This window comes from Nematostella vectensis, chromosome 9, assembly GCF_932526225.1.
Source record: "Nematostella vectensis chromosome 9, jaNemVect1.1, whole genome shotgun sequence".
NCBI lineage: Eukaryota > Metazoa > Cnidaria > Anthozoa > Actiniaria > Edwardsiidae > Nematostella > Nematostella vectensis.
The window spans coordinates 16433580-16457796 of NC_064042.1; the positions used below are offsets into that span (position 1 = coordinate 16433580).

The following is a 24217-nucleotide window of genomic DNA, read 5'->3' on the forward strand; positions in this document are numbered from 1 at the left end:
CCAATGAAAGGCTCGCTTAGAATTATACAAGTCAGCGGTGTCATCTCAAAAACAATATGGCGGCAGAATGAAAAAGACAAGAGAATGAGTGTGTCGGTGTGTCTTCGATTTCTTACAATTGAGGCGACAGAATAAAAACAAGTGTTATTTTCGGAAATTCAAACTGTGAATACATTGTGATGTGATGGGATAAGTATTTTTTGTCACAATATCGGGTAGTTCGGTGGTTTTTGTGAGTCATGGCCGATGTGGAGATTTGTAATCTAGCGGGAAGCGAGATGGCTTTGCCTATCGACCTCGTCAACCAGGTCAGTATACCATGATGCAGTGTTTTATACATTCTGAGGTTCAAAGCGATGCGCACATAGTAAATGATATTGCTCATCACGTTGACTCTTTCTGTTTGTTATGCTGATTCTATTACCGTAAATGATATTGCTCATCACGTTGACTCTTTCTGTTTGTTATGCTGATTCTATTACCGTAAATGAAGTAAGTAATAAACGCAATAAGGGCGCCCACTAAGTTAGTAAGTTTGTGTTGAGCGCCGCTTTACCAAACACCCCATGTCTATTAAATATTCTCCCCTTGCTACCCTCCCTCTCCGCCTAAAAACAAACTAGACCCTGCGTGCAAAGTTGACTGGGATACCTGAGATCTGCAACTTGTTTGTGTGACATGTATGACATGAAAGATTCTACTGCCTACTTTGGATATAATAAAACAATATATATAATCTTGTTTTTTTATTGTAAATGCCATATCACAACACTGATTGGGGCAAGAAAGGTAAGGGCATCATCTCTTCAGGTGTGGGGTGGACTTGAGGTGTGCTCCATGAAAGTAGACAGGGCTGATTGTCCTATCTTCAAATACTATCCTCACATCAGAGTTAGCACCCAAATAAAATTAAGGAAAGCTGAGAATGTGTTTTAAAATTGTTATTTCTTAAACATTTCTTTGGTTCACTGCCCTCAATTTGCTATCACTTAAATTTATTTTAACACCCAAAGTAAGTCCTATTGTATTAACAATATGATTTTATTGAAATGTATTATTTTATTTATGTAAGTTACAAGTAAACAACAACATTTATTTATTTTGAAGCCAAATGAGAGGGCTATAGAATATCCAGACTTGATTGAAATTTATAGAGCATAAACATATTTACAAGATCAACAACACTACAAAAATATTACAAATCTCTAGATTTTATTGAAAATGTTCCATAAAAATAAAATGATATTGGATGGAGATAAAGGTATTTCAGGGAAGTAATAAAACTTAAGCTTATCTAAAAGAAGCACCAAAGTACCAAAATAATTTTCATAGATTTAAGTACATATTTTACACTTACATGACTTACAACACCTATGCTGTACTTTATTAAAATCGACATGGTTAAAATGATGAGATTCAATGAGAGAGATCAAGATATTTTATAGTAAGAAAATAAAATTCATCTTAGGGTAGCCGGTCAAGTGTCCAATGTAAAGTAGATTCATTGACAAAGCGATTTGTAGGAGACGATTTCCATCAATTGTTTCAAACTAGTTCCACTTCAAAATAGATTAAGCAATCAAGGTAAATACCTCGAGTCCATTCATGAGTGTCCAGAGCACATTTAATTACGTCTTGAAGTAAGCTGTATGAGTCTAAAGCAGTCAGCTTTCTTATCTTGAGCCGCATGTCTCGCACTCGGTCGCAAATGTAAACACGAGTAAATACAGCGAAATCAATCCAATCTGAGATGATCTCCAAAATAACTTGGTAGAAATTGAGGCTATGGTTAAATATGCAGTTATTAAATCGCGAATCGGGCCTTCAACTGCACAAATAACATGGATCTGAGAGCTGGAATCTCAAATTCAAGATGGCGGCCATGACACAGTTTTAAATTGTGCAAAAGTTTTTGGTAATTTGGCATTACGATGACGTAGGACAGTAGGCTAGATACTTTGTGTAAGAAAAAGGCTTTAGTAAGGTCGCAATCGATACACTAAAATAAGAAGTATCGCCTGTGGTGCAAGGGTTCGTGGGAATTGCACTGTGCAAATCACGAGATGACAGAAAAAAAAAACAGTCGCATTTTATGAGTGGGCTACCACAGGTATCCCAGTAACAACTTATAGTACTGACCAAAAGTAGTGCAAACTATTGGCCAAAATTCACTGAATAACCCACCCCAAGCACATCCAAAAACTCCCAAAATTGGTCGGATTTCAGCTGTGCCAAAAATCTGTTGTTTTACACTCTCCCAAACGCACTCAATTTTCATTTAAACAAGGATTTTGAGGCAAACATGTTTTTTTCCTATTCAAAGGAAATCTACTATTCCATGCTCAAATACTCAACGCTTAAAGGTTTGAGAACTTGCTTACTAGATGTTACATGCGTTGTTTGCTGATTGCACATGTTAAGGAGCTTAGATAATCAAGCTTTAAATATTTCCCATAGAAAGAGATCTTTACAATCTAGACCACTCAACGCTAAAAGTTTTGAGAATTTACTAATCCTAACTCTCTTGCGGGAATTTAAAGGTACAGTCCTTGAGACGCAAATATTTTGAACATTTAGACGCACATGTTATTATGGAACTATTGAATGTCTTCCTGAAACCATCAAAATTTAGTACACCCCCGCCATTTATTTGATCATTTACGGTACTGTACAGGACCCAAGTCATACTTACTGTGCGCTTCTGAAGGATGTGAAGAACAGATATTACTGTGAAGAAATTACTTTGGACTCAAAGAAGCTTTTTGAAGTCGACCAACTGCTATCCCTTGGGGGTGTTAAATGATTTTTCTGATTTTGCTATCACTTAGGGGATAAAATGTAACTAGCTGCTATTCCTAAGGGGGTATTTAACATTTTTTTTACCATTCTGTTATCTCTTAGGGTTAAAAATTTATTCGACCACACCCAATTTGCTATCTCTTAAGGGTACGAATTTCTGTTGACCACACCCAAAGTGCCATCCCTAAGGGTTAAAATAGATTTTGCTGACGATAACCCCGTCTGGGTCCAATGCTAGCTCCTAACTTGATCCTATTCCTACTTGGCTTATGAAGAAGTGTATAAATGAACTTTCTACAGTTATAATGAATATGGTCATTTTCTACTGGACGTGTTCCGGATGATTGGAAGTTTGCTTTTCGACCTCTCTCGAAGGAGCTGGGGCTTGAAGTTGTTTCTCTCTGGGTGAAAACAGTGTGTCTGTATTGACCACCATCAGTGCAAGGACTTTGACCTCATGAGTGGAGTCCCTCAATGCAGCTGTCTGGGTCCTGTACTCTTTTAAATAATGTACGTATCATGTTTGTTTCATGTCGTGAAAAAAAAATCTACCCACATCATAGACCTATGTGGATGACAGGTAATTCTATCTTTTCGTCCGGAATTTACCAAGTCCAAGGCGAGCGATGCCTGCCTAAAAACGCCTGCAACGGAGGCTACCAAGTCCCAAAAGGAGACAGTTAAAGCCACAGAGGACTGTATTGTTGACATCAGAAGCTGGATGGGCTATCAAGAACTGATGCTGAATGACAGCAAGGCCAAGTTCATCATGCCTGGGTCGCATCAGCAGCTAGCTAAAGTCAACTTTGATGGCATCAGAGTTGGCTCTTCTAACATCCAGCCAGTCAGCTCCGTGTGCAAATTGTCTCATGGTTTGACAGCTCTATGACCATTAATAGTCCATATTGGCAAGGTGTGTTTAAATTCTTCTCGTTTCTTACTAAAGATGGCACAAAGACACTTATTCACCCTTATACTGTATCGTCTTTAAAGAGTTCTCAACGCAGCTGCCCATGGAGCCTGTCTGGTCCCTTGCTACGCGAACATCACCCCTGTTCTTCAACAGCTACACTGGCTCCCTGTCATTTGCCGTGTCTGGTTCAAAGTGGTGCTTCTGATATTCAAGGAGAAAAAGGGACTAGCCCCAGTCTACCTGAGCTGATTGGAGTGAGGCGATCAAGCTACACATAGCAGGGTTCGTAGTTTACCTGAGCTGATTGGAGTGAGGCAATCAAGCTACACATAACAGGGTTCGTAGTTTACCTGAGCTGATTGGAGTGAGGCAATCAAGCTACACATAACAGGGTTCGTAGTTTACCTGAGCTGATTGGAGTGAGGCAATCAAGCTACACATAACAGGGTTCGTAGTTTACCTGAGCTGATTGGAGTGAGGCAATCAAGCTACACATAACAGGGTTCGTAGTTTACCTGAGCTGATTGGAATGAGGCAATCAAGCTACACGTAACAGGGTTCGTAGTTTACCTGAGCTGATTGGAGTGAGGCGATCAAGCTACACATAGCAGGGTTCGTAGTTTACCTGAGCTGATTGGAGTGAGGCGATCAAGCTACACATAACAGGGTTCGTAGTTTACCTGAGCTGATTGGAGTGATGCGATTAAGCTACACATAACAGGGTTCGTAGTTCACCTGAGCTGATTGGAGTGAGGCGATCAAGCTACACATAGCAGGGTTCGTAGTTTACCTGAGCTGATTGGAGCGAGGCAATCAAGCTACACATAGCAGGGTTCGTAGTTTACCCGAGCTGATTGGAGTGAGGCAATCAAGCTACACATAACAGGGTTCATACAAGTCCTTGAAAACCTTGAAAGTGCTTGAATTCTAATATTTGATATTCAAGGTCTGGAAAGTGCTTAAATTCTTATTATCAGTCTTTGAAAGTCCTTGAAAAATATTTGATTAAATAAACAAAAGTAAATCTTATTGGAGTGAAGACTAATAGCAAATTGTAGCCAAATATATGGTTTGCGAGTTATTTCTTTATATAATTATGTACAAGATAAAGTATGTAAAATCCATGCCCAGAAACAGGATCAGCATAGATCATACGCAGATTGTACAGTGAAAGGAAGTGTGCTTCGCCAAGTTCAAGCTGTTGCTGATGACGATGATGGGCTACAAGCATGTAAAGATAGGAGATTGTGATCTGGTGCTCCAGTACACAGAATTTGTGGAGAAAGCTTAGCAAGCCCAGAAGACGATCTTCTTGAATTTCAACTACAAGAGAGGTGGTTCCTTGGATATATTGATTTTCTTTCCAAATTTTAAGGCATCTCGATTTCTCGAATTTTAGAGATTCGACTTCTCGTTCTGGTACTTAAGAAAAGCAAGATCTCGTTTCCTCTGATTTTCAAAAACGGCCTTCTTGTCCTCTCGGAACTATTTCTCGGTTTGACCATTCGCCACAACCTAGACAGGCTGGGTGCGTACTTCTTCTTCCATATAACTCCATCTCCTTCTATGCAAAGATTCTTATGAGGTATCATAATTTCAACAAAAACGATAAAATAACAAAAATATAATAAGTAAAGTTACATAAGTCCACGCAATAATAGTTCGCTTGCTTTCTCAAAAGCGTTGCAGTTAGTTCAGGTAGACAGTTCCAATCCCTGATGGTCCGCGGGAAGAACGATTTTTTTGTGATAGTTGGTTCTTGAAGGTGGCACTTTGTAGCTTTGGCTATTCATATGCCTGCTTATTCTATACATCGGCGGAACTGTTGGCAGGCCATCAGTGACAACAAGGCCATGGTGTATCTGGTAGAACATCAGGAGCCTCGCTCTCTTTCTTCGGATTTCTAGTGAGGACCAACCCAGATAATTGCTGTTCTGTCGTAGCAATGAAGCGCAAACCTTGCTGCGCGACGTTGTACCATCTCTATTCTGATGATGTTTGTCTTTGTGAATGGGTCCTATACAGTACACACATACTCAAGGTATGGATGCACTACAGCGAAGTAAGCAGATGGCTTTATTTTGGGGGAGCCTATTCTCAGGTTACGCCGAAGGAAACAGAGGGTGCTGCTTTCTTTGTTGCAGATGTTGTTTATATGCTTATCCACCTAAAGTCTGATGTTAGGGTGACCCCAAGGTATTTTGCCGAGTCGACAGCACACATGGTTTTGCTGTGAAAAGTATTTTGTGTAGGTTTTTGCTTGCGTCCAACACTTAAGATCTTACATTTAGCTGGGTGAAACGCCATGCTCCATTGTTTCTACCACATGGCTAATTTGTCTAGGTCCTGTTGCAAAGTGAAGGCATCCTCGGTAGACTTGATGGTTTAATATACGATGGTATCATCTGCAAAGAGTCTCACGGAGGAGGTCAGATTGTCTGGGAGATCGCTAATGTAGTAGAGGACATGGGCCCAATACAGAGACTTCGGGTACCCCAGAGAGGACGGCTGCAATTTCAGATTATTCCCCGACAAACACCACCTTCTGCTTCCTTGCAGATAGGAAGGACTTAATCCACTGATTGGTTTTAACACAAACGCCATAGTGCTTTCACTTTGATACAAGGAGTCGGTGATTTCCCTTGTCAAATGCTTTACTGAAATCCATCACCAAAACCTCGATCTGATTACCTTCATGCATATTGTCCACCAACGAGTGTATAAAACCAAGAAGCTGTGTTTCACATGATCGTAATGCTTTAAATCCATGCTGCTGTCTCTCCTACAGTGCTTTATAAAGGACCAGAAACGCTTCATCCCCTAGAATTCACCTTGGTCAGGCAAGAGTCGAAAGAGACTTCTCAGTAAATGAAACTTGTTGAAAGTTGTTCACAATCGTGGGCTTGCTGATCTAGATATAAGAAAGGCGCTGCTAGATGCAGTAAGTCAAGGGAGGAAACATTAGATTCAATGTCATGAAGACTAGAGAAGAGCCAAGGAGAAGATTGTTGTAAGCTGTAAGCGAAAATGCCAAGAAGAACTAGAGAACAAGTGAAACTGTTCAAAGGGCACAACTAGGCTTCCTCACTTAGTCGATTGCACTGCGAATTTGTGCTAAGGAAAAGCAAAAGGCTTTGAAAGAAGAGAGTTTGGAAAATTTGAGGATCTCACCCAAAGTTGAAAATCTGTTTGCTTGAAATCACTGTTTAATAACAGTCTATTTTCGTATTGAAAATAAACAATGTACAATTGATAAAAGCTTTGGTAAGACTTGGAAAAGTATATTTGCCCTCTATTGTCTCTATGAATTTATCGTTTCACTAGTCCTTGAATTTCTACAAAAAGTCATTGAAACGGTCCTTAAAAGTCCTTGAATTTCATTTGTACGAACCCTGCATTATGTTTGTCACAGCAGAGGACACTGTTATTGTCCCCCACCAAGCTGCAAAACGTTTGGGGACTGAGCTTTTGCAGTTGCTGCCCAAAAAAATATGGAACAATTTACCTAACTCAATTAGAAATAGTATCAGAGTTGACACTTTTGAATCCAAATTGAAAAAAAAAATTATTTGCTTCTGCTTATGATTTATAGAGTTTGCAATTGACTTTCGCTGTCATTTTTACTTTATACTATTCTAAGAGTTCAGATTTTAGGTGAATGGTGAAAAGTTTGGTTGTTTTGATCGAGATTATGTTTATGTTGTATTCCTTTAGCAATTAAAAGTTGTGTATCTGTTGCCGGAAGGGTCTGGGTCCTGTACAGTACTGATGTTGTGATGGTAAGATGCTATCGAGTAATACATATTTCTATTATTGATACAGGTGGAGATCTTTAACCAGGTTTTAAGCATTAACACATGGAGGGATGTGCTGAGCAATGAGGACCGGAAGTATTTAGAGGTGCAGTATATTTGTCGTAGACACATCGAGACATACCCAAACATAAGAGACACCTAGGCACACATACAGATACACATTGGGACACATATGCACTTTGGCAGCCATGTTGGGACTTTTTGTGAGGTCTGAAAGTGTAAGTTCTCTTGTATCAAGCAAAGAATGTGCTCCCTGGGCATCTCTATAGAGAAATGTGGTTTTCAAGCAATGGACAGGATTATTGATGTGAGAAACTGAGGTGATAGATAAGGTCAAGGTATTTTTTTATTTCTTTTCCTGCCAAATAGTTGCTTTTTGTGAATTATAGCATTGTTCAAGGAAATTGTCTATCAAATAAAAATGAATTGCTATACGCCCTGGATTGTCTTTTGTGTGTGATTGCTGCTCGAGAGAACATTAACTCAAAAATGATGCCTGTGGCTTGCTTTATTTTTCCATACTCATTCTGACTAGTCTGTCAGCATGAAAAAAAAAATGATTCGAATTTTACAAGCCAAAAAAATGAACGTAAAGCAATGCACAAACGTTGCCCAAAAATAGCTTCAAATGTGATGTCATTGAGACACATACACAAGGACACATTCAGACAAATACATAGAGACACAAGGGGACACATACATAGAAACACATAGGGACACATACATAGAGACACAAAGGGACACATACATAGAAACACATTGGGACACATACATAGAGACACATAGGGACACATACATAGAGACACAAAGGGACACATACATAGAAACACATTGGGACACATACATAGAAACACATAGGGACACATACATTGAGACACATAGGGACACATACATAGAGACACAGAGACATACGGACATTGAGACACATAGGGATATATACCTAGAGATACATAGGGACACATACATAGACACAGGGACATAGAGATACAGGGACACATACATAGAGACACATAGGGACATATACATATGGACACCTAGGGAAACATACACAGAGACACATATTAATACCAAATCCTGCCACTTGGGCAAGTTTTATCCATTGGATAGGAGTTATCCAGACTTCGTGCAAGTGGCCCCTGCTAGTTTAATGAAGCCCTATTGTATAACACATACAGTGCATCCATGCTGCCATTGACTATGTTCAGTACCTACATGCAGAGTTTATTATTTATTATTTTTATTCATTTGTAATTTTCATTTTAGTTAATATCTAGCATTTGTCTTGATTTTCAGAAATTTCTACCTAAACTACCAACTGACAACCCAAATGCTCAAGAGGTCAATTTAAGGTACTGCAAGGATCCAGGGTTTTGACACAGTCTGTCAATCTAAAGGCACTCATAGTAGACCAAGGGATATTCCTCCAAGCGAAAAAAACTCTAATGAAGTCTCAAAAGCGTAAAAGAAATATCCAAAATAAAGAATTTTAGCATTGAATTGGACTTTTATTAGTATGTTTGTGTCAGCTCGTTTACATTTTTCAAACTTTCATAAATGCTTTTATGCAATCAACAAATCGGAGCATATATTTGATAAAGTGTTTTGGACATTCATTTAAACAATACAAAGGTTAAGGGTTCAATGTAAAATAAGTACTTAATACATATTTGTTCTAATATGCATGTAGACAAATAATATGCACAAAACGTATCAGCAACCATTAATCTTCAGTGGGATTTATCACAAGACACTTTATTTAGTTGATTTAGGCTAAATTTCTATGTCAGTCATCACTAGCGTGAAAAATTCAAAAGGCGATCCTACACATACACATAGTTTAATACAACTGGATAAAAAAATACGGTGAAACGAATTTGGATAAATAGCAGCTCAAAAGGAAATCTCAAAAGGTGATCTCAAAAGGAAAAAAATCCCCTTTTTTTGGATGATTTGATTATTTTTTTATCCCGGTCAATTCAAGTCCAAGTTATATTTAACTCTCTGTAATTGTTGCAATGTAGAGCAGTTACTGTAGTTGATATAGCTAGCGTGGTGTCCAGGCGCGTTATCCAAGCGTGACTTCCACTCGGGTGGTTTTCACCGTCAGCAACATTCATTATGTTGGCATCAAAGTAGATGTTTGCTGTTTTAATAACTAAACGCTAAATCGGCATAGAAATGTGAACATTTCTATTATAGCTATTTCCTTGCGTATTGCATAGAAATTTACAAGCGTCTAAACCAGAAATCAGACAAGGTATTCTAATTAGACATTGGTCTAGGATCTATACAAATTACAGATATAATTTAAGAAACCATATTTCTAATGCCTTTCCATCGATTCTAGCTGATTTTACTCGGTTAATAGTTATTTTTATTATTTAATTTTTTTTATGAAGTACGTGACCGTTTCTAGTATCTGTTTAGTATCTGATTAGTATCTGAGGGATTAATATCTAAGATCACCGCGGTGAGCCACTGGGGCACCACTTGCTTTGTCCAAAACACTTTATGAAATGCGTGCTTTAAGTTTTTTTTTAGACAAAACAGAGAGGCTTTTACTTTTTTACTCTGGAAGTGGGTGTCGTTATCTAACCACCTGGTTTAGGGTTGCCAGATTGCATGTCATTTTGTTTTGTTTTAAAGAGCACTGTTTGGAGGAGAGAATTTCAAGTTTGGAAACCCACTTCAACAATTCCACTCTCATTTGAAAGGTACTGATCCTACAAATTCAACATTAGCCATAAGTTATTATCAATCGGTACTTGTAGGGATATAACAATAGGACTATACTTTATCATGTTGCTCTAATGTAATAATATGTATAATTATAGTAATTTAATTTTTGTAGTGCATTTTAACATTGACATGATCAAAAGTAATTTACAATTTTACAGAAGCTTAAATTACTAATTGTATCTATCTAAATAAATGTAAAAAAATAGTGTATTTATAGTTATTTCATTAAAATTACTAGTAAGTGACAATGATTATTTGTTGAAAAGATGTGTCTTAAGAAACTTTTTGTAATGCTAAGTGGCTGAACTTCCTAGTTATTATCACAGGCAGGCCATTCCTCAAGTGGGTGCCACACACATAGATATCTGCTGTTTGTGGTGCATCTGTAGCAGGTGGTGGTACTCCTGTGGTGGGTGTGTTTTGGTCTTTTCTTGGTCCAACCGTCTTTAGATCACTAAAGACTCTCTACATGATAGTATCTGGTTGTGTTAGCTTTGCCGACCACTGTCGTAGGAAGCCATCGTCTCTTGATTTGCATCTGCACAGCCTCTCCTTCCTGCAGCAGTGGTAGTTATCTCGTATCTGCATCATAGTGAGCCCTATGCTTTGCTTGCATCCTCTTGAGCCTTTCTCTGGATGTCCGGATCCGCGACTGTCAGTTTTAGTTGCTCTAGGGTGGTGGGGATGATTGACCAATTGTTTGCTTATTGAGATTTGTTCCAGAGATCCAATTCCGTTAATTGGCGTGTTTTGTTGCTCCAGAAGTGCCGTGAAGGGGTTACTGCCCTCTGCTTTAGACTTGTCTATGATCTTTTTAATTATCAGGTCTGTTACAACCAACTCCCATGGCCTGGTAGGCAATGGTGCCCCTAACATTGGTTCTCTAGCATTCGAGTTGCGAAGTTCATACAGGGCGAGATCATGGCATCTCTGGTGCGCTGCTTGCTGCACTCTATGCCTACAGTAGGTGGCCTGATGAATCACATTAAGCATTTCGGGTCTCAGTTCTTGAGGAAAAAGAATTCTCTCACCTTTCAGTTTAAGGCCATCTGCTTCAAAAACTCATTTCTGTAGTTCTATATCTGCTGTATGTGCTTTGTACACGAGACCTCTTCTCTGGCCATCTTTTGCGAATGGTTCTCTTCAGAGTTCGCAGCATCTCATCCTGTTTGGTCTTTGTCTTGATTACTTTAAGCTTTCTTTAAGCTTTCACCACTTGCTTGGATGTTTGATAACACTGTGTGCATAATTGATGATTTCTCTATCCATGTTGTCACTGCTATCTTGTATACATAGGCTCTTGACAGGCTGTCTGCAAGAATCATTTCTTTGCCCGGCTTGTACTTTAGGTTTAAATCATATTTCTGTAGACGCTAGAGCATGCGCTGCAGTCTGGGCGGTGCTGGCGTAAGTGGTTGCTTGATTATAGACCCCTTGTTTGACGTTAGACCCCTGCTTTGGTTGCGTCATAGAATGCCAGAACAGGACTCTTGGACAGAATGCATTTTATCTCTTAAAACAATGATTGCTGAGCTTCGGACCAAATGATCCTTCACGGATAGGTGCTGTCACATGGAAATTAACTTGAAGAGGTAGTTGAAGGTGCAGAGCAGACGCTCTATGCCCTTCTTGTCGGTAGGCGCTGGCATGTCCTTTAATGCACTTACTTTCTTTTCATCAGGTTTCACTCCAGCTTCTAACAACTTGTGTCCAATGCAGGTGACCCGTGATACTCCAAGCTCACATCTCTCTTTGTTATGTCTGAAATGGATGTCTTTACATTTTTTCGCTGGTAATGTTGCTGGTCATGTTCCTCTTTTGATGGTGCCCGGAAAAGAATATCATTAATTTCTTTTCCCATACCCTCCAAATCATCAAAGTGCTGTGTCATTCTCTTCTAGAACACTACTTGTGGTTATGTCAACAATTGTTGGTAACTGAAAGTGATAGCTTTTGGGTTTTGCAAGAGAATTCACCACTCTGGGGAGTGCCTACTGTCCTGATTACCCCCATCCTTCTACATCAGATCCAGGGTTGACTGTAGCTTTTCTCTAAGTGCTACGGACTGGCTTTTAGTCTAATTAAACAGCCAAGATTCTGAAAAACTTTGGGGAATTGCTAAATACATTCACCTGATCATTGTTGATATTCATCACAAACTTTATTAGGTTGAGGTCCTGAGATGCTTTGAAACCCAGGGTGGTGGCTTCTCAGTGTTCATCACAAAGAACGCTCCTGACCCTTGCATTTAAGGTGGCATTGTTTCTAGGAGGTCCCCAGTGTAGCTCGTTATGGCAGTACTTGGTTTTTCTAGTTGTATGTTAGGTGTTTTCTTGAACACTGAGAAATGGTAACTGTAGTATTTTGGGAAAACGAACTCCACATGGAGAAAGACGACCACTCGATGAGTCAGCAAACTACAACAACTTTATTCGCAAAGCATCATGGGTATATTACACTGCTTTCCCTTTAAAAGGAGGAGTTAACTATATCCTGAGCACAACTACTTATAGATCTAGTTTGACAACTGGTTTGACAACTCTCTGAGATCTCCTCAGCACAGGAGTTTGGGTAACAGAACTATCCTGAGGTTTTACTGGAGTTACATGGTGATCTGAAATACTAGCAGCTGGTTGGTTGACTTTGTCAGACTGAATCATGGTCTCACTCTATGTGCCACCCTGCTCACACGACTCAGGCACTGTGATATCTGGTTCATTCCCGTCACCACAGATATCATCATGTGCTCTGATCATGTGATCAGTGTGGACATATCTAGTCCTGTGTCCTGTTTTTACAACATATGTTCTGGGACCACATACTTTAACTACAGTACCAGGAATCCACTTATCCCTCTTTGAGCTAGCTCTGGTGTTATGCACACGCACTCTATCACACCTCTCAAATGGTCGCTCTTTCCTGCACTTCTAATCCTTTTAGAACTTCTGTTTCTTGCATCTTACCACACCCTTCAAGTGTCTCTCCCGTGTACGTTCGCAATACCGTCTCTGAGGGTAAGAGTGGAATATGACTGAATTTCTGCATGTATGTGCTCTTACTCATCACAGAATAATCAGCTGCGGTATCTACCTCCATTTCACACATAGACCCATTGATCGATAACTCTACCGTGTATCGCTTGCGTCTGGGCCTATCCTAATATGCCCGACTTTGGAACATTTAAAACACTTAGCTAATTTAAACTTACAATTAGAGGCATATTGTTTTCCTTTGCAGCGGTAACAGGATGGTTCCTCAGTGTTCCCTTTTCTAGCAGTTCCTAGTTTATTCACTGTCCCTTGAAGGCTGCTCGCCTTTTCAGTTGTCAGGTTGAATTCGTGAGTGTTTTTCTCTGCCATCTCCATTGCCTTTGATATCTGACAAGCCTTGTCAAATGTGAGATCCTCTGTGTTTAACAACTTGTTTTGGATCTTTGCACTGTTTAGTCCACAAACAAACCGATCCCATAGTGCACGATTAAGGAACTCTCCGTAATTGCAGTGAATGGACAGTTTCTTTAGCGCCACAATAAAATCACTGATTGTTTCTCCTTCTTTCTGGACACGAGTTCCGAAGTGAAAACTTTCAGCAATTTCCAGCGGTGGCGGGTTGTAGTGCTTCTCTAGGGCTTGCACTATCTCGTCGAATGGTGTGTCGCTCGGCTTTGCTGGAACCAATAGATTACTCAACGTTGTATAAACTTCAGGACCCAGTTTGGTGAGAAGAATGGCCCGTTTTCTTTGTCGAACCACTTTGTTTGCTGCTTCGTTGTCTTCGCCTGGGGTTTCAGCTATCCCATTTGCAAGAAAAAACATCTCCATTCTCTCAACATAGGACTTGAATTTCTCTCTATTTTCCTGATATTCTCCCACGCGACCAAACAAACCACTGGCCGCCATCTTGAATTCTTGATTCACAACGCAAAGGGAAATACATTCCAAATTTCGGTAGGAAACACTTCAATTCTTCCCCAAAACCGTCTTCCGCACCAGCTAGGGTTTCTCGTGCGACTTCGTGCACGTAGAAAAGAAACAAACTCGCCGCCAAATGTAGTATTTTGGGAAAACGAACTCCACATGGAGAAAGACGACCACTCTATGAGTCAGCAAACTACAACAACTTTATTGGCAAAGCATCATGGGTATTAATACATTACAGTAACTTGTGCACCATCGTCACAATGTGAAACTTCAGGTTGTACATTGAAGGTCGTGAAACACTCACTTAGTTTGATCTCAGTTTTGTGAGACTGCTTGCGTATAGCACAATAAATATAGGCTCCTATGAGGTGGACTCATTGTTATCCTGGCTTACTGTATGCACACCCTTGCTTGTCTTGCAGTAGTTTGCAAAGTGATTCTTCTTTTAACGTTCAAGGCATTCTTTGGCATAGACAAAACGTGGCATGTTGGTTATTTTCGTTAACATTTGCTACATGGTTTCCATTCCGTACCTCCCTTTTTGGCCCTCTTGTTAGCAGTCCTTTCCTGCTTCTTTCTTTGATTGATTTTATTTGTACACCATGAACTTCAGAATTGTCTGTCATCAACTAGGCATTCTTCTTGGCTTCTTCTACATAACAACAGATTTTCGGTGTTATGGTGAGTGTGAGTTCCTTTTCTCTCAACATACACTCCCTCATGGCCTCTGAAATTATCCCACAAGTAATCTCTCAAGAATTCATCTTCCAAATTTCCAAAACTGCAGTTCAATGGAAGTCTCTTTAAGTACCCTTGAGACGAGCGTATTGAGCCTGTACTGCTCGACCAAAATGTTCTGTTTTAGCTTGCTGTAACTCCAGAATTTGTCGATCATAGGTTACAACTTATAAAGTTTCATAATTTTTGCGCCCTTGACAAATCATATAAAACAATTCATGGTGCCACTCCTTTTCCAACTTCTGTTGCAGAGTCTATGATAAATACAGTTCGATCGGGTCACCAGTGATAAATACAGTTCGGTCGGGTCACAAGTGATAAATACAGTTCGGTCGGGTCACCAGTGATAAATACAGTTCGGTCGGGTCACCTGTGATAAATACTGTTCGGTCGGGTCATCAGTGATAAATACAGTTCGGTCGGGTCACCAGTGATAAATACAGTTCGGTCGGGTCACAAGTGATAAATACAGTTCGGTCGGGTCACCAGTGATAAATACAGTTCGGTCGGGTCACCTGTGATAAATACTGTTCGGTCGGGTCATCAGTGATAAATACAGTTCGGTCGGGTCACCAGTGATAAATACAGTTCGGTCATGTCACCAGTGATAAATACAGTTTGGTCCTGTTACCAGTGATAAATACAGTTCAGTCATGTCACCAGTGATAAATACAGTTCGGTCATATCACCAGTGATAAATACAGTTCGGTCATGTCACCAGTGATAAATACAGTTCGGTCATGTCACCAGTGATAAATACAGTGCGGTCATGTCACCAGTGATAAATACAGTTCAGTCGTGTCACCAGTGATAAATACAGTTCGGTTGTGTCGCCAGTGATAAATACAGTTCGGTTGTGTCGCTAGTGATAAATACAGTTCGGTTGTGTCGCCAGTGATAAATACAGCTCAGTGGCGTCGCTAGTGATAAATACAGTTCTGTGGCATTGCCAATTTAAGCTGGATCCAATACAAGACAGGAAGCCAGTGGAGGTTTTGGAGCACTGGAGTGATGTTATTAAACTATATAGTGTTTGTAGAGGTCTAGCTGCAGTGTTCTGAACTCGCTGTAGTTTACCCAACAGGTATTTTGGCAGCCAATGTAGCATACAGTACTATTACAATAATCCAACTGGGAAGTCACTAAAACATAAAGTCTTTAGGCATTCTTTAGATACAAATTTAGAAATACTAGGGTTTTACTATTTAAGACATTTACATGGATGTTGTATCCAATAGCCTTATCCTATTGACCTATAGTTTGTAATGCCTGATTTCTTATTTTTGTTTTTTAGATGGATTCTTTTATCCAGATGTTGTCAAATACAAAAAACTTTGCCAAAAAGCAAAATACAAGGAATACAGAGTCAGTATAATTGGGGGAGGGGGGGTTTTAATTGAGGGTCTGATATTTTTAGGGTGAAAGCTTTAACCCTGAGTATTTATCATGGTTAACTCTTCCCTTTATCATGTTTAACCCCTCCTTTTATCATGCTCAACCCCTCTCTTTATCATGTGTTTATTGATTTGTTTATACTGTATTTATGTTTTTACTTTATTGATGTTTTTATTGTATTAATGTGTATAATGTATTGGTGTGTTGATATGTGTATACTGTATTAATGTGTATACTGTAGCCTGAACTTACATGCCTATACTTCATCCACAGCTTCAACAGCAGCAGTTTTACAGGAATCTATTACAAGAGGTGATGCTATCTAGACAGGTTTGTACTGTGAATAAGAGGGCTGACCCTCCCTCCCTCCCTCCCTCCCTCCCTCCCTCCCTCCCTCCCTCCCTCCCTCCCTCCCTCCCTCCCTCCCTCCCTCCCTCCCTCCCTCCCTCCCTCCCTCCCTCCCTCCCTCCCTCCCTCCCTCCCTCCCTCCCTCCCTCCCTCCCTCCCTCCCTCCCTCCCTCCCTCCCTCCCTCCCTCCCTCCCTCCCTCCCTCCCTCCCTCCCTCCCTCCCTCCCTCCCTCCCTCCCTCCCTCCCTCCCTCCCTCCCTCCCTCCCTCCCTCCCTCCCTCCCTCCCTCCCCCTCCCCCCCTCCCTCCCTCCCTCCCTCCCTCCCTCCCTCCCTCCCTCCCTCCCTCCCTCCCCCCCAGCAATTTTTGGCCCTCATATATGAGCCGTCCTGTTGCTTCACATAGTCTAGAGTTACTATAACACACTAAATCTTTCTATAACTTACTCACTTTTACTATGACATACTATTTGTTCAGGAGATTCTTGATCAAGTAAGCCGGCAGGGACCCAGCGATCCGATAAGAACCAGGTATGAACTTTTATGTTTAAATGAAATGGTATGATCTTTTCTAATTTATAAGCTTTCATTATCATGATTATCACCAACATCATCGTCATCAGTCAGTACCAAATACGTTCCGTGATAGTGTCATAGATACAATATGCCCTGTTGATTGCCAGTATAAAAACCTCTCATGCAGTTGACAATCATGAGTGTATAAATACCCGCCTTTCTTTTTTTTTTCTGCGGGGAAGGTTAATGAAGTAAACTGAGAGGCGGGATCTCAGACGAGAAGGCTTGTATAGTCTAGAAGTCTAAATGTACAGAGTCGGGTTTTTAAGAATGAAAGCCATGTGTCTCTGAAAATGGAAATCTGCTTCATGATATAGTAGCTTTTTGCCTGAAAAGTGTTATATTATGTACATATTATTGTAGTACAGTGGAATCTTGATTTAACAAAGTTCCGAGGGAATTGTTCAGTACTATAAAATAAACAATCGTTCTTTAATGTAAAAGCAAATCTATCATATCTATACAGATCTGTACAAAGCTACAGCATGAGAAACTGAACTGACAAACAAAACCACTCGCTAAATACTGTAGGTTACTAAATACTGCAGGTTACTAAATACCGTAGGTTACTAAATACCGTAGGTTACTAAATACCGTAGGTTGCTAAATACCGTAGGTTGCTAAATACCGTAGGTTGCTAAATACCGTAGGTTGCTAAATACCGTAGGTTGCTAAATACCGTAGGTTGCTAAATACAGTAGGTTGCTAAATACAGTAGGTTGCTAAATACCGTAGGTTGCTAAATACCGTAGGTTGCTAAATACCGTAGGTTGCTAAATACCGTAGGTTGCTAAATACCGTAGGTTGCTAAATACCGTAGGTTGCTAAATACCGTAGGTTGCTAAATACCGTAGGTTGCTAAATACCGTAGGTTGCTAAATACCGTAGGTTGCTAAATACCGTAGGTTGCTAAATACCGTAGGTTGCTAAATACCGTAGGTTGCTAAATACCGTAGGTTGCTAAATACCGTAGGTTGCTAAATACCGTAGGTTGCTAAATACCGTAGGTTGCTAAATACCGTAGGTTGCTAAATACCGTAGGTTGCTAAATACCGTAGGTTGCTAAATACCGTAGGTTGCTAAATACCGTAGGTTGCTAAATACCGTAGGTTGCTAAATACCGTAGGTTGCTAAATACCGTAGGTTACTAAATACCGTAGGTTACTAAATACCGTAGGTTATTACTAAATACTGTAGGTTACTAAATACTGTAGGTTACTTCCAAAGAGGGTTTTTTTGTCATCAGTAAATGTCATCTTTAAAATTAAAATGGTAAAAAAACCCAGCTTTTTATTCAGTTTTCCAAAAAAAAAAACCTTCAAAGATAAAGATACTAATAGAACTTTCAAGACACAAAGAAGATAAAATCGTTCTGTAGGTGTATTTTGCTAGTGTTGTACGGTATAGGATTAAAGAAGTTTCCTCCTTTGGTCTGTTTGCTAATCACCTTTCGTCACATGTTGACATTTAATCGTTATATCGAGGTATATTCTACATTCTTGTGCTCGTTATAACGAGGTTTTTCATTAAATCGATGTTCGGTATATCTAGGTTCTGTTCCATACATTTTGGCCTTCTGAAAAATAAAGCTCGTTGTACCGAAAAGTTTGCTGTAGAGAGGTTCGTCAAATCGAGGTTCCACTATATTGATATTATCAGTACTTGCTGTTTGCTGCGTAATCTTGGTCAATAGTTAGACGCATTATAAAGTGCAGTGTTTTCATAGAGGAAAAGTTGTGTCAGACGAAGGATCATACGTAGAACACAAAGTGAAGCAGAAGATGGACAAGTAAGTGCCTGATGCAGATATTCGGCGAATTCTCGCAGATAACTTGTCTTCCAACTGCTAAATCGCCTTCTGGCTTCTGTCATTCAAAATCCTTGAAGAGTTTTTACCACTTATTGTGGGTATGTTGTATTTCTATGACACCAGTACAATGATTTACACTAAATGGTATCAAAGCCTGCATATAAATGCAAATCGATCAAGGTTTAATGGCATCTATTTTGTGTAGGATCCTAAATGAATGCAGGAAAGAGAACGAGGTGAGCATAAACATATGTCCCTTTTTCGGCGCAACACATTGTACCTTATATGGCGCAACACATGGTACCTTTTTCGGCGCAACACATATGTACCTTTTTCGGCGCAACACATATGTTCCTTTTACGGTGCAACACATATGTACCTTTTACGGCGCAACACATACTGTACTACCTTTTTGGGCGCAACACATTGTACCTTTTACGGCGCAACACATTGTACCTTTTACGGTGCAACACATTGTACCTTATACGGCGCAACACATTGTACCTTTTACGGCACAACACATTGTACCTTTTTCGGTGCAACAGATATGTACCTTTTTCGGCGCAACACATATGTACCTTTTTCGGCGCAACACATATGTACCTTTAACGGCGCAACACATATGTACCTTTTATGGCGCAACACATATGTACCTTTTACAGCGCTACACATATGTACCTTTTACAGCGCTACACATATGTACCTTTTACAGCGCTACACATATGTACCTTTGACATAAATACATAGCAAATTTGCTATTTTATGTGGTCATTTTTTTCTATTTTATGTTCATATGTTTGCTATTTCATGTGTTCATCTCCTATTTTATGTGTTCATCTGTTTACTATTTCATGTGTTCATCTGTTTGCTATTTTATGTGTTCATCTGTCTACTATTTTATGTGTTCATCCGTTTGCTATTTCATGTGTTCATCTTTAGGATGTCATCATGTCTTCGGAAGATGAGGATAGCCAGATGACAAATGGAAAAGGTATGTGTGGATTAAACTAATGTAGCTAATGTATGAACCTTTTCCTGACCACACAAATGACCATTCCAACAACTAAACCACGTTTTCTCTTATTTTTTATCTACAGAGTAACTTGCTTACTTGTGTACGCTTAACAAAAGACAGTTTAAAAAGATACAAATTAGAACTTTATCGTTGTAGCGTTTTTTTCTGTCTTCTGCGGTTGTTTATTATAAACAAGTAAATGCCTGCTAGCCATCTAGCCTGCTTGCAGACGGTACTCGGTCTTATTATTGCGGAAGACTCTATCCATTCTGATCATTCTGATTGGGTTTTCTGTGATGATAACACCGAGTGCCGCCTGCAAGCGACCACTAAACATTTTTCTGGCTACATATAATGACATTTTTGACAACTAAACATTTTTTTCTGGCTACATATAATGACCTTTTTGACAACTTAACATTTTTTCTACCTACATATAATGATCTTTTTGACAACTAAACATTTTTTCTGGCTACATATAATGACCTTTTTGACAACTTAACATTTTTTCTACCTACATATAATGATCTTTTTGACAACTAAACATTTTTTCTGGCTACATATAATGATCTTTTTGACAACTAAACATTTTTTCTGGCTACATATAATGACCTTTTTGACAACTTAACATTTTTTTTACCTACATATAATGATCTTTTCGTCAACTAAACATTTTCTTTCAAACTTTTGCATGTACATTATTGCCTGTGACGAGTCTCTTTTCCTAGGGTTTCCTGTCCCTGGCTACAGAGTTCCTTGTGTCTTGTCGCCTCCTGGTTTCCATTCTGTTGTGGCTCCAATACCTGGCATGCCGTATGGGTACCCATCCCTCCCCCACACATCGCCGTTATCTTGTTTACAAATTGCATCTCCTAGTATGGTGACTGAGTCGGACTTTCAGAAAATGCTTCAGAGACACAAGAAAAAGAGGATGCTGGGGGAGGTAAAACAATTTTGTTGTTGTTGTTGCTGTTGCTGTTGCTGTTGTTGTTGTTGTTACTAGATTGCTACTGATTGCTTCCTTTTTTTCTTGTGTTTTAAATTTTCTCAATTTCTTTTCATAAACGAGTCCATATATTCCCTTGTGCAAGTTTTACAAACAAGTCCATTTTTTTGTTATACAGAATATACCTGAACTCGACACTAGGTTTATGAGCCTTCAAGATATCGTACAGAGAACAAATCCTACCAAAAAAGCAACAAGAACTTGTAAGTGTATGGCCTTGCGCACTGTGTTAAACATCAGAGCTAAAAAAGCACTAAAGCGCCTGCATATATTAGCCACCGCTACACTGTCTAAGTCTGAAGTTATGCAGTGGCTAATATATGCAGCTAAGCACTTCAGTGCTTTTTACCCATGCTTACATGCGGGCTTGTCGCGTAGTCGCAAAGCCGGTTGATGACAACTTTTTGTCAAACGACTGTATAGTGATTAAATGTCCACTTAACCTCAGGATGACTAGTCCAACTAATCATCCTTCGGTTGGGGGGACATTTAATCACTAAATTCCCCTCGTGCCATGCTATAACTTATAATATATAGATTATAAGGCGGAACCAGCATTTGATACCTTTTTGTGTTGACTGGTAGGGGTAATTTAGGGGGATCTAGGTGTCTTTAAAATGTTTTTTTTTAATGAGATTAAAAAAGTCATTTTCTACTGCCATGTCTTTATGAATTGTTAAGGCCCGTACCTAAGAGGGGTGCATCCCGTACGCACCCCCCCCCCCCCCCCCCCCACACACACACACACACACACACACAACTTTCGGTATTAGACGTGCTATTATTTGTAGACAAAACTCACTCTGGTATGTAGCCAAATCCGACATTAGAACCCCCTGGAAATACTGCAAAGGCGCGGTCAGATTTTTATTAGAGAACTCCCCCCCAGGAAATATAAGGTCCACTTTTTTGATTTCTCACCCCACCTAGAAAAATCCTCGGTATGGGTCTGTTGCATTGGCCCCTCCAAATGTATCAAGCAAGCACTCATTTAATAATATTAAATATGCAGTATGAAAGTTAACAAGTACTAAACCTTGGTAAGAAAAAGGCTGTCAAACTTTAGGTGTCTTAGTTGTGTCTAATGGTCAACTCTTATTTTCCCTCTTATTTAACTCCACTATCTATATTTTGTTTATTATCAAAATAGCATTCTAACAAGCTTTGACCTTGTGAAGAATATATCAAGGATGTGACAGTATTCCAAAGAATTAGATGCCACACTGTAGTTTTCACGTACTGCAACTGATTATTCAGAAGAATGTGTTGAAATTAAACTCCACAAATATACCTCCTGACATGCATTACATATTGGTGCACCCACCCTTTGGCCTTTTTTTTTTAGAAATTTTGGATCCACTCATACAGGCTACTAAAAAATTAATGCAATGGAGGCAAATCCTAAATTACTGAAAGTTTCTAATTACAAACCAAACCATGTTAATTGATCTATATTGGGGGCAGAGAGGAATAAATATACAAATAAACAAAAAGTCAATGGGGAGCGAAGAAAAGGGAGAAATGTGACTCTATTTGAAAAAAAATGTTACTCTATTCTAAAACATTTATAACAATAATGCAATAATAACTTGACTGAGAACTTTCCTAGTATTTTTCCCTTTCCCTATTACCTTTAGGATTGATATAAAACTGTTTTCTTTACAAATTTATTAATGAAAAAGCACAAGTTTGTTGTTATCTTTATATAATTTAAGTAACTTTGATCTAATAAAAACCTCTTCCCTTTATAGAAGTATAGAACTTGTATAACAGCTACATTCTGACCAGCTTTGCCCTTGCAAAGAAACAAATAATGAATGAAACACCATTCCAAAGATATAATGATCAGGTGCCATATGGAAGTTTTGTCTGTCACATACTGGTAATACTCCATCACCAAGGATATTATATTACAGTCATGCATTACATGGTGCACCCACCCTTTAGCATGGTGGCCTGCTGTTTTATAAAAACCCTGGATCCACACATGCTAATGCTGCTCCAAAATTAAATGCAATGGAGAAGAACAAATTTACTTGGGAAGCAAATTCTAAAAAAAAATCCTTGATATTACTGAAAGTAGTGCTAAATGAAAATGGGAGTATATGAAATGGGAGTATATCTTTGATAAAACAATTAACAATAATGCAACAACACTCTCCTAACATTTCCCCTTTCCTCATTATCTTTAGGTTGATAGATAAATGTTTTCTTTACAGATTTATTATTGAGAGCAAGTATCTTGCTCTAAAAAACCTATTACACTTATACTGTAATATAAAAGTAAGAAATCCCCTACTATATTATCTTAGTATTTGCCTATTATTATGCCTTTCAGCCTTTAGAATCAATCATGGCCCTTAGGTAGTCCTTGGTTGGTTTTACCTAAATAAAAGTGAAAACAATTTTTTTTTCTTTCAAAAACAGTAGTTTCATCATGCCATTTATAACCTTACTAATTTTCCACAACTATTTGAATAAAAATAAATAAACACATTAGAAAGTATGCAAGATGCAGACGATATAAAAGCAAAAACAATATATGTAATCAGGGTTGCATTTTTTTTTCGAAGAAAAAATTCTTTTGTAATTGTAAAGTTAAAGTGGTTATGATAAAGTTGAAAAAATGTTGCTGTATCTTTGAAAAGACTAAATACACACAATATAAAGACAAGAAAGGTCTTCTTTCAATATATGACAGGATAATATTTGTCAGCCTTTATTAAATATCTCAACGCAGTCAATAAAGTATAGAGAGAACGAAGAATATCAAAGGATGTGTTATGCTCAACATGTTTGATTAGACCACGAATTCGCAAAGCAAACTCTAGAAACAAATGTATAAATCCAACAAGCTAAGTGGCATTGATACAGTAACTAGACTACTACGTATTTCTGTCGTTAAATTCTTACTTACCGTGAGGAATATACGCCTGAATTTATAGAACTTGTAACTATTTACGTATTTACATCAAAACAAGGATATAATATGACTTTGATATGGCATCTTGACGTCAAACTAAAGCTGGTACGGTGTTTTAGTCTAAGCGATTGGTTATGGAAAAAAAAAACGAACAAACGAGCATTATAAAAGCACAACAATAAAAGAAAAATAACTTTCATATTCTCAATACAAATCGTCGTC

General features: G+C 39.0%; 1 protein-coding gene across 7 annotated transcripts in view; it reads left to right on the top strand.

Moving 5' to 3' along the window:
• The first annotated feature begins 30 nt into the window (after positions 1-30).
• LOC5502691 (nuclear factor related to kappa-B-binding protein) overlaps positions 31-24217 on the top strand; it is a 69691-nt gene continuing 45504 nt past the window's right edge. For all 7 annotated transcript variants that reach the window (XM_048732673.1, XM_048732672.1, XM_048732670.1 and 4 more), the window contains exons 1-12: positions 31-308; positions 7535-7612; positions 8821-8876; positions 10174-10241; positions 16219-16289; positions 16593-16649; positions 17144-17196; positions 18968-19030; positions 19257-19287; positions 19991-20042; positions 20795-21009; positions 21191-21275. In XM_048732673.1, the coding sequence (XP_048588630.1) occupies positions 240-308; positions 7535-7612; positions 8821-8876; positions 10174-10241; positions 16219-16289; positions 16593-16649; positions 17144-17196; positions 18968-19030; positions 19257-19287; positions 19991-20042; positions 20795-21009; positions 21191-21275 (898 nt within the window). In that variant the 5' untranslated portion in view covers positions 31-239. The remainder of the gene's footprint in view (positions 309-7534; positions 7613-8820; positions 8877-10173; positions 10242-16218; positions 16290-16592; positions 16650-17143; positions 17197-18967; positions 19031-19256; positions 19288-19990; positions 20043-20794; positions 21010-21190; positions 21276-24217) is intronic.